This window comes from Lissotriton helveticus, chromosome 4_1, assembly GCF_964261635.1.
Source record: "Lissotriton helveticus chromosome 4_1, aLisHel1.1, whole genome shotgun sequence".
Lineage (NCBI taxonomy): Eukaryota > Metazoa > Chordata > Amphibia > Caudata > Salamandridae > Lissotriton > Lissotriton helveticus.
Genome location: NC_136063.1, coordinates 1,479,471,551 through 1,479,483,156, shown reverse-complemented (window position 1 = coordinate 1,479,483,156; position 11,606 = coordinate 1,479,471,551). Strand labels below are relative to the sequence as shown.

At 54.1% G+C, this 11,606-nt stretch overlaps 1 protein-coding gene across 5 annotated transcripts in view; it reads right to left on the bottom strand.

The window, feature by feature from the left end:
• Positions 1-11,606, bottom strand: part of TFAP2A (transcription factor AP-2 alpha) — a 33,012-nt gene that overhangs the window by 16,765 nt on the left and 4,641 nt on the right. For 2 of the 5 annotated variants that reach the window (XM_078688073.1, XM_078688074.1), the window contains exons 1-3: positions 9,382-9,879; positions 3,345-3,773; positions 267-318 (exon numbers count right to left, since the gene is read on the bottom strand). In XM_078688073.1, the coding sequence (XP_078544199.1) occupies positions 267-318; positions 3,345-3,773; positions 9,382-9,546 (646 nt within the window). In that variant the 5' untranslated portion in view covers positions 9,547-9,879. Of the gene's footprint in view, positions 1-266; positions 319-3,344; positions 3,774-5,569; positions 6,151-9,381; positions 9,880-11,606 lie in introns of those variants that run through there. The other 3 variants (XM_078688076.1, XM_078688077.1, XM_078688075.1) reach the window with 3 other exon arrangements.

Below are 11,606 nucleotides of genomic sequence, written 5' to 3'. Positions count from 1 at the left end.
CCATGGGGCTCTCCACATCTGTGAACCTAGTAGATCTCATCACACCCCTGTACACCCCCCCCCCACACCACTACCACCACCCCCCAATCAGGCCCTGTACAGCCCGACAGGTGCGCCGCTGGCGTTGTGTATCTCCAAGGCCCCACACCGAGACTTCCACAGAAACGTGACATGGGGCATTCACCGCGGTGACAGCGACCCCTGCAGAGCGCCCCTCGGCACGACAACTGGCCGTAAAAACACACACACAAGCATGTGGCCCTTACCTTTCTTAATGACGGTCTGGTCGGGGATGTTAATGTTCTGATCCTCCACGTGCTGCAACACAAGAAACACCACAGCGGCTGTCACGACATGCCGATAACACAACAACTCAACAATAGCTCGGGACGGCACGCGCGGGGAGAGCTCCCTGACTGCGGCCTTGTGTGAGCATCCACGTGTGAAACACTTCCGGACGCCACTGTGTCCCATGGCCTCCTGCCCGAAGCTGGGTGTGCTGGTGTGTGTGAGGGTGCAGGGGTGACGTGCAGTGTGCTGACGGCCCAGGGCCCCTCTCACACCCCAAAGCCACCCCCCGAGGAGCCTCGTTCCGCTCGTTCATAATCTGAGGTTGTAGACCCTGGGGTTAGGCCCTACATTGGAAAATCATATTATTATTATGCTTTCTGTTTGTCTACTCTCAGAGGATGCATACCCATAATCTCCATACATGTAAAACTGAATACATAAATGTATGCCCGATTACATTGAAAAATATAACTCTTCGTCACAATTCACTCGGAGAGGAACTGCAAATCTCTCACTCGCCTTATTTTTACAAGTATTGCCTGTTACTTTAAAGGCAGACTCTTGTGGTCGAGAAAGCACACAAGTGGCACGCAAAACACATTCTCTGTTTTTAAATCAACCATTTTCAACCGAACTCGGAAAAAATGGAGGACAAATTAAACGGCTTTGGGTGTTTCAGATGAACGGGGGTAGCGCCGTGCCACCAAGAGCCAGGGTCCTGCCCGCCCACCCCTCCAACAATAACACGGGCTCTAACATTTTCCGTTCTGCGCGGGATTTATGCGCCCGCTAATTGCGCCTGATCTGAATGATTCCGCCCGGATGGGGCCTGCGCGCTTTATTGCGCCTTTTATGGTTCTCGGCGCGCTCATTTGTAACCCGCCTCAAGTGCTTCTGGGTTTAAGGATAATTAAACTAGAGAAGGATCGGAGAGGGGTGGGTGGGGGAAAGGGGGGCACTGCCAACCGGGAAAGGAAATGTAAATATATTTATATTTATAGTCCTTTGGGCTGTGTTTAACGGCAATATTATTATGGTGGAAGCTTCTGCCAGGCGCCATCGATTTTTAATACAGGGAGAATTAATTATTACATAATAACTGATACATTGTCTATGCACCTATCAAAAGACCGACATAAAATATTAATATGTAATTATAACAATGTGTGGGGGCGTGTGCACACACGGACAATATAATATTTGCAGAATTAGACGACTGTCCTCCCTCCACCGTAAATTGTTTTTAAAGTCTGTATCTCTGAACGTAACTGTAAATACTTAAAAAAATACATTTAGAAAATTTAGTCGGGTGTGAAACAAAAATTATTCTGAACGGGTTAAAGAGGGGGCTGCAGAGAAGGGGAAAAGGCGCTGCCTTTAGCTTGAACTATTTCGAGGCGGAATGTACCTGGAAACTGTTCACAATGAAAAAGGCCGCCGTCTGTGGTGAGACAAGGCGACACACATTTTCCAGGAGTCAGATTGTCAAGGATATTCCGTGTTCAGTCCCAGGTTATTTGTATCCAAGCGTGTATTTCTCGGTGGCTCGTGTGTTGTTATATTTTGCACACACTGACACGGCTGCAGCAGCCAGATATGGCCGGCGCTGCCTCCCTGCTCCTGCCTCGGGCACAGGCCTATTTTAGGCAGATAGCGCTATAATGGAGTGTTATTTTATAATCAAAGCCTCCGCGTGTTGAGAACACGTCGCCGTGTCCTGGTGTGTATCTGGAGGGTTGTTTACAGCGCCCCTGCACATGGGAGGGTATGTATTCGGCTATTAACAGCCTGCACAGGAGGTTAGACTAAGGGGGCCCAAATATATATGAAACTAGGCAGTCGCCTAGGGCGCAAGTCGCACGAGGCGCCTAGAGAGCCTAGTTGCTGGTGGCTAGGCTGTACCTGGCTGTGACCCCTGCCTCATACTTCTGGTAGGAAAATCATTAGGTTTAGGGGCGATGGTTGCCCTAAAGCGGCATACTGGACAGAAAGATAAACCACCACGAAGCCATTACAAGGGTGGTTGGCGCTATTCAAAAGCGATTAAAACAAGGTATCGAAGTGCTGTGAAATTCAGACAATAAACTACTGTAGAAGGACAGCCATAGGAAGGAAGCAGCAAGAGGCACTTTAAGGCCAGACGCGGGTTGTGTTGGATTAGCTGTGCGGCACACACAATGTGTGATCAGGGCCATCTGCACTTTATTCAGTGATGATAACTGCAGCACCGTGGCGAGGGTTGCTTCTTTCAGCGCCGTTTAACACTGAAACTCGGTGTAAGAAGCATTTGAAACACTTTCAGGTAGAGGCGGATTCAGGGCACACATTCGCTGAGCTCGGCCTCACCTCAATGCCCTGGGATCATTTGTTCATTTTTTACCAAAACCTCAGTGTCCAAAATAGACATTATTCTGCCTGAAAATGATTTGCCATTAGCTGCCTTTGGGTTAGACCCCGATCCCCGTATTAGAACACTTTCTACACCTGCCATAGTTCCGTTTTTTGGTAGTGTTAGGCCCTGGTTGTAGTACTGTGTATTGTAGGATGGCATGGGACCCACGGGGCCTCCCTGGCATTCTGCCCTGCATGACAGTCCCACCTCAATCACAAACGAATGTATATCTGCCCCGAGCTCCTCTGTATGCGACTCCTACATAAGGCACCATTTCATTTAACTGCACACTAGTGAAAACAGGAGGACTTCCTGTCGGTGAAATTAACTCACAATACACTATACACACCACAACCCTTCTGAATGACTTAGAGCGCCCCCACACACAGAATTAGGAGTTGCAGGGGGCTGTTAGAGGTGATGTGAGTGGTGTGTGATCCATTCATTCAGCCCCCATCGCTCTGCACCTGTTTGGCACCCCTGTAACCCCCCAAAATGCACTGCTTGGGCCTAACCATTCATTGAGAGCCGGTGTGAGGTGTGAGTGCGTGTGCACGCCTGCACGTGCCTGTGTGAGAATGGCATTGCCCCGTGGAAGCGCGCGTGGAAGCGTGCATTGGCGCATGTCTCCGCGCCCGTGCGCAATTGCGCGCGTCCTTACCGACACGTCCTCCAGGGAGTGCGGCAGCGAGTGGATGGAGATGTCCCCCAGGCCGGAGCCCAGGCCGTGGCCCCCGTGCAGCAGCTCCTCGTGGCGCCGGTAGTCCCTGCGGGGGTCGAGGCCGGAGAGCTGGTGCGGGAGCCCCCGGTGCGGGTGCAGCAGGCCGGCCTCCTGGCCCTGGCGCTGCCAGCTCGGGTGCTGGGGCTGCGGCTGGCCGTGCAGCGAGTTGAGGCTGTAGGGGTCGCTGACGTGCGGGTAGTGCTCCTGGGACTGCGGGTAGATGGGCTGGTAGGGCGGCGGGAAGTAGGGCGGCTGGAAGTCGGCGTTGGGCGTGTGGGAGAGCGGCGGGGCGCTGCTGTAGGGGGACTGGCCCACCGGGCCCAGCTGCGGCAGCCGGCCCGTGCCGTTACTGGCGCCATCGTGCCGGTCCTGTGGGAGAGAAGCACACGTTAGTAGGCACAGACACCGCACACACAGAAACACTCTCAAATACTGCCTTTACTAGAGGCGGAAACATGAAAACACAACACTTTTGTGAGGTAACGTGCATAGGTAACAGTCAGCCGGCGCGCAGCAGTGTGTTTACTCAAGGCGTGTTTATGTGCGTGCGCCCTCACAGTGAAAACAAAAATGGAAGATAAATGAAATTACTTTTATGACTGAAAAACTAACACACACTCCGTATACTCTCACGGATAGTCGGTGCACGTGCGGTGGCTTCAAACATGCGCCCTTGCCAAGCGAACACAAAAGCACACACACCGGGATACTTTTAAGGGACAAAACATCCAGGCAGGAGGGCCCTTTAACTTTGTTGTTGTTGTGTATGTCAATGGTTTCTGAGAGTGTTTACATACCATTGACATACAAAAAAGGCACAATACTCCCTCGCTTTGGCGTCCCAGGGCTCTTTGATGCGGACTGGCGGCCACGAGCATTCTCCAAACACTAGCAAACAGTTTATAATTATTAGAAAATAAAGGCAACTTCTCGCCGCTCTTACGGCAAAAACGACAAAACCTCCCGGTAAGACATGCCTTTGTGCATTTCCCCATGGCTGCAGCCATGAACGGTACAAACAAAAATGCAAATTAATATCTCGATAGTAACTGCTGGGCTGTGTGTAGGAGCCGCTATGCTGTATGTGATAATTACTCAATATGGCTTTCCAAATATGTACTGCCAACATTCAACGTATTCACAATAACAGTTCTACTCTTAAATTCCTTGGAATTTCTTGAAATATTTCGATTAGAAGTGTGCGCCTCCTTCACGTGGAGCTTTAATATATATAATAAATACGCTGTTAATGTCGTTTGATTATAATCTGGTGAAACACAACTCATCTTTGTAGCAGAGGCTACCCCGAGCTCAACGACAGCTGAGCCCAAATGTATTCGGTAAAATATAGCATCGAATTATACGCGCATAAAACATAAGCTCAAAACTATGGCGTTAATGTCGGATACATTCTGTGCATTGTTCTGGAGCTCGCCACTGCACGCGCCAGTGTGTGTGTGCACCGTCTGCCAGGGCCCACAATGTGTACAGAAGGCAGTGAACACCTCCGAATGCTCTACACTAAATAAAATTGTGTCGGGGTCACACAACTGCTTCCCTGGCCCAAATATATCATGTCTGTCTAGGTGTACACCCGACCAGATCGGCAGCCCCTGGGCTGATTCACACACATAAAGCCGTGTGCAAGTGACACAATGAATCTCGGAAGCCTCACAACCGCCACACACTTTGGGGTAAGTGTAATACCGCCAGGAAGGGCTGCGGATGTAACAGACAACAACTACCACAACACAGTCGACAGCATTAGGTAATTTTCCGCACTGAGTTAACATATACAGAGTGTCAGGCAACCACAAAAAAAAAAAACATTATATTTTTATAATATGTGCAAAAATTAAAATACAAGCAATGTCTGTCCTGGATATAATGACGGGCGAGGTAAAAACAAAGCACGTGTATGGTGTAAGATAAAAACGTGCAGGGATGTAAAAAGGTTTACAAAGCGACCTTTTTACTCTTTGCATGGATTCCACAGAAGTGTTGCCGGTAGGGAGGGAGCATAGCAAGGAATATTTATAAAAAATATAAAAAGCACGCAGCAAAAACAAAGCCTTACAACAATCACGGTGGCTGTGAAAGCCAAAATAACGAACAACCACAACAACCTGTACGTACATCTAAAAATAAAAAAACAAACAACTCACCATTGCAGAAAAACTGTGCACTAACATCTTCGGGCGTTAGAGAGAGAGGGGATCGAAGGGTAGAAAAAAATCGAGAGATGTGACAACAAGGAACGAACGAGTAAAAATAAATAATAATTATAAAATGGAAAAAAATACAAGAAGGCAGAAGAAAGCCAAGCGCTATGCTGCGTGTGCAAGGCCAAAGGGTGTCACAGACGGCGAGCCAGGACTCGAATCCATGTGTGCCTGGGGAAGGGCTCCTCCGGGGATGCGCAAGCGGCGGTGTCTCTCCCGGTTTGTAATGGCAATTGAAAGTTTGTGTGTGGTTTCCTGTCCCCCCTCTCTCTCTCCTCAGCGCTCCTGCCTTCCTTCTCTCGCACCGTGTGCTCCTGTGCAGACAGCCGGCTGCTCTCTCTCTCTCTGTCCCTCCCGGCGCAGCTCCCGGTCCCAGAGAGCGGGCTGCTCGCCTTTGACTCCTAATAGCAGATATTCATGACTATTAATGTTACACGAATACTTAATAAGGGGCCGAGAATGGCTGCAAATCGAGCGTGAAGCGAGGAGGCAACTCCGAGGCAGAGCCCGCTCCGAGTGACGTCCATTGACTGGAGGGTGGGAGGGTCTGATCGGGGAGGTGGGAGGCAGGCTGGGGCGGGGAGGGGGCTCTGGGTGGGGAGGAGAAGGGGGCGAGCCCGGCGAATCAGAGGGGAGGAAGGCAAGGGAGCCATTGTGAGCGGCTTCCCAGGCCGGGGGAAAGCGAAAGAGGAAGAGATGTGACGGGGTGGGGGTGCGTGGATGGGGGCAGGGTATGGGGCGGGGGGGCAGAAAAGGCGAGGCAGAGAGGGGCATAGGTGTGGGAGACAGGTCGTGAGAATTTTGGGGTGAGGGGTCCTGACAGTACCAGGAGGAGTGTGTGTGGGGGTGATTATTATGGAGAGATTTGCAAGGCTTTTGCCACAATTAATCTCTAAGCGGCATATGCCCAGGGTACGAGGTGCCCAGGAAGATGGCATGACTGGTTGCCAGGAATGCGGGCAGCCAGGAGTATTTTACAGCGCTTAGAAACGACACAAGTAATGTATACAACACTCCTTTAACATACATACCAATATACCCTATTCCGGCGGGAAACTCCCGATTTTAAGCCAAAAATGGCTTTATTTTAGCTGGCTCCCACCTGGAATTAAATTTTCTTCAATAGAAGCCAATGGGGAAATTGAATTCTCCCTATTTCTGTTTAAATACCTTCCACTTCCCTGTCCTAAAATGTTGGCATGTAGGCTTTAAGCATGTTATAGTTAACGAAACTTATTTCCATCAGCAGGATAACGCGTGGTGTGTCATGCGCAGCATCGCCCATTCATTCGCGGGCCTCTGGGCGCTTGGGGCAGTTTAGGAAGGATGGGAGGGGGGGCTGGGATCAGGGGGCGAGAGAAGGGGACGCCGGAAGATGCGAGGGTTATACTCTGCCCGGGACTGAACACCTTTGAGTCTCGCGAGTCTGAGGTCCATAGGAGGGGAAACGGGCGCGAGAACCAGACGCCCCGGGTGGGATGGAGAAAAGACGGGGAGGCTGGCGCGTGAGCAGTCAAGCCTACCTGGCGGCATGCGGTGCCCTGGGCTCGGTGGCATGTCTTTGCACGTGGCTGCCAGCCTCAGGTGTGCAGATACACCGAGCACATGACAGCGCGGTTGTAATGGCCTCGAGGGAGGCATAGGGGGAGCTAGAGCAGCGCATAGGAACGAGGATACAAAGGAGAGAGGTCACGCGAACGAAGATACCACCTCCGCCACCCAACCCCCACCCCCCACAAAAGCTGCATAGAGCATGAGGAAGCAGAGGGCGCACTGAGCTAGCGCCCCCTGCTGGAAGAACCCCAGAAAGAGCGGGAGAGGAGAATCAGTATGGCTCCCTGGAGGAAGAGCTAGAAGCAAAATAGGATGGTGGGGACACCTTGAGTAGCAGTAGTATGAGGGTACGGGGGGGGGGGGTAGCAGTAGTATGAGGGTACCTGGGGGGGGGTACATTTACTCCATGTAAGTAATTGTGGTGGCACCTGGGACACCCAGGCTTCCTGTAAGATGATGTTGAGTTACACTAGTAGTGGGGGAGGGGTGTCCTTGGGGGTACACAGGCTCCATATAAGATGTTGAGTTACAGTAGTGGGGGCACATGGGAGTACTTGGGTTCCATGTAAGATCCTGAGTTACAGTAGTTTAGGGGGGGGGGTTGAGGGTCATATGCTCCCTGCAAGAAGATGTTGAGTTTCACTGGCATCGGGGGAGGGGGCACCTAGGGCTGCACGGGTTTCCTCTTGAATGGTGAGTTACAGTAGCTTGGGGGGGGGGGGGCACGTAGGGTAGATAGACCCCCGGAGGAAGCGCTTGAACAATATCAGTGCAGAGGAGTGCCCCTGGGGCAGATATGTCAGTGAGGTGAAAGCGTGAGGTGCCCCAGAACCCGGGAGGGTTCCTGGGGGCTCACAGCCCCATTTTGGAAGGCAGTAAAGTACAGTAGTAGAGAGGAGGGCCCCCCGGCCCGCTGTAGGAGAAGCTGGAGGCACAGTCTGCCAGGAGACTGCTCCTGTGGTGCAATGGCCCCCGCAGCGAGAGGAAGTGGTTAGTAAGAAGATGGCCCCTGGGGCACCACAGTGCCCGGTATACATTTCTTGAGGGTTCTTGAGGGACAGCAGGATAAAAGATGGTAACTTGGATTTAAATCACCCTGCAGGAAGGGAGCAGGTGAAGAGAGCACCGTGGTGCCAATAGCCCTGCTGGTGGATGAACTAGAGGTGCAGTGGGCCAGCAGATGGCACCTGGGGCCATGTACCTACCTTGAGTAAGAGCTGAAGAAATAGAATGACAGAAGATACACCTGGGGGTATATAACCCCTCCCCTGTAGAAGAACTGGCAGTATAGCATGACAGAGGTTGTGCCTGGGAGTATATAGCCCCCATAGAAGAACTGGAGGTATAGCATGAAAGAAGATACAGCTGGGGGTATATAGCCCCCATAAAAGAGCTGGAGGTATAGCATGACAGAAGATACACCTGGGGTATAAGTCCCCTGGAGAGGTATAGCATGACAGGAGATGGCACCTGAGGGTATATAGGCCCCTGGAGAACATCTGGAAGTATAGCATATCAGGAAAGGGGAACCTGATGGTTTAAAGTCTCCCCTCCCCCCCTCCCCCCCGGAAAATAGCTGGAGGTATAGCATTACAGAAGATGCACCTGAGGGTAAATAGACCCCTGGACAAAACCTGGAGGTATAGCATGGAAGGAAAGGGCACATGGGGCCTACAGGGCCCCAGGAGAAAAATGGGGATATAGAAGTATCCTCAGAGGGTACTTAAGGGAATTATTGTCCCCTTGAGAAAGATGTGGAAGAAAAGTAGGGTACGACAGGGCTCGTGCGACCATGCGGCTCCTACAGAAAGAACAAAAGCTCGGAGGATAGGAGAGAGTACCCTAGAGAGCGTACAGCCTATTCCAGGAAGTGCTGGGGGACAGCATGAGAGGACGCCCTGGGAGAAGATCTCTGCTAATAGTAGGATAGAAGAGGACACCTAGAGGCATAGGGCCTCCCGAAGTCAGAGGTGGGGTGTAGCAAGGCCTGAGAGGCCACCTGTGGGCACATGATCCCATACCGGAAATACTGGATGCCTCTTATGATAGGTAGGGAGAGGGTAGAGTAAGCTATAAGAGGACACATGGGGGAGTTAGACCCCTTAGAAAAGTGCTGGAGGTCAGGTAGAAAGTAGAGGGCACCAGAGGGCAGATACCGCCCTAAAAGAGAGCTGAATGTAGAGTACGAAGTGAGAGGGCACCTGGGGGTACGCCGTGTGGTAGCTGCCGTCTCCCGCCGCTCCTCTCTTGGCGCTGCTGCTCCCCGGGGGCGAGAGGCTCCCCGGGCTCTCCGGGCCTCCGGCCTCCTTCACTTCCGCCTCTGACGCGGGGAGGCCCGGCTCCCCGGCGGCCTGGGCCCGCTCCATGCCTCCCCTGAGGAGCACTCCCTTCCCGCTGCCGCCCCCACACACACCCGAGACCTCCTCGCAGCCCGGGCTCGGGCTTCTAGGCGCCTCCGGAGCGCTCCACCGGCAGGGCCCGGCTCACGCCTGAGGTGCTGCTCCCGGAAGCCCCAGAGGCGGCCTCTTGAGGGCCCCGGGTGGCGGCGGCGGCTGCGGGGCGGGTCTTGGGGCCCGGGGGTGAGGTCCCGGGACAGGCCTCCCGGTGGGGTGTGGAGGGTGCAAAGAGACCCCCAGAGCGCCGCAGGGAGGCCGAGCCCGCTGTACTCTCCAGGCACAGCTCGCAGACCTGCTCCCTCCCTCCGCCGGCTCCAGAGCAGAGGCAGAAACCCGTCCGACCGGCTGCCCCACTCCAGACTACACCCCCAGAGGAGGGCGAGCGGCAGGGCTGCCGGCCCGGAGCTGCTGCTGCAACAACAACAGCGCCCGGCAAGTCCCTGCACAGCCCGGGGCGCACCTGGGAGGCCCTGCTGCACGCCCCGGGAGCCGGGCTGCACGCACCTGGGGGCGGTGCATGCACGTGAGAGCATGGCCTGTACGGGCCTGGGAGGCCCTGCTGCTGCACGCACCTGGGGGCGGTGCGTGCACCTGAGAGCATGGCCTGTGCGGGCCTGGGAGGCCCTGCTGCTGAACGCACCTGGGGGCGGTGCGTGCACCTGAGAGCATGGCCTGTGCGGGCCTGGGAGGCCCTGCTGCTGCACGCACCTGGGGGCGGTGCATGCACGTGAGAGCATGGCCTGTGCGGGCCTGGGAGGCCCTGCTGCTGCACGGACCTGGGGGCGGTGCATGCACGTCAGAGCATGGCCTGTGCGGGCCTGGGAGGCAGCACTGCAAGAGCGAGGCCCCACCACACACCCGGGAGCACAGGGGAGCATACACTACAGGGACCTGGGAGGCAGCACTGCATGCAGGGACCACACCACACACACACCTGCGAGCACTGCTCACACACGGAACCATGCACTGCACAGACCTTGGAGACCGCACTGCAAGCAGGAGGCACGCTATACACACCAGGGAGCACTGCAAGCACAATCGAACAAGCACTGCCCAGACCTGGGAGGCCGCACTCCAAGCAGGGGCCACACTACACGCGCATGGGATGTCCAACTGCACACACATGGGAACACTGCCCGCACAATTAAACATGCAATGGACAGACCTGGAACGTAGCACTGCAATCGGCGACAGCATGCACTGCCAGAACATTTAAGGCCACACTACACGCATCTGGGAGCACTGCAAGCACAGGAGATGACAAGATGCACACACCTGGGAGCACTGCATGCCAATCAAACGAGCACTGCCCAGACCTGGGAGGCCGCACTGCAAGCAGCGAAGCCACACTACACGCGCCTGGGACCACTGGAAGTTCTTGGCACGTCAAACTGCACACACGTGGGAGCACTGCATGCCAATCAAACGAGCACTGCCCAGACCTGGGAGGCCGCACTGCAAGCAGCACAGCCCCAATACACACACCCGGGACCACTCCATGGCACGTCAAACTGCACACACGTGGGAGCACTGCAGGCACGTGGGATGTCAAACTCCGTACATCTGAGCTCAATTCACGCAGATGGGACGTCCAAGTTCACGCACCGGGTAGCAACCGCTGCACAATCCTGATGCACGCACGAGGGCATACACTGCGCACACAAGAGTATACACTGCACGCTCCTAGTACAACGCTATGCACATTGGACGCCACGCTGCACACACTGACAACACAGACACGGTGTAGGCACAGCATGGCCTGAGATGGTAAATTGTACACAACGAAAACATGCACTGCACGGCACTGCACACAACTGGGAGCACGATAATCAGTTAGAAACATGCACTTGCCACATCCCATTGCCAGATGCACACATTGCACGCACATGCGAACACAGCACGCACACAGGAGACAGACAGTCCATTGCTGGCACAATACCACATGTAGGAAAGGCCACACTGCACAGACACAAGAGCACCTCGAACACCCGAGAATGCACAGCGAACATTCCTAGCACCACACGCTGCAC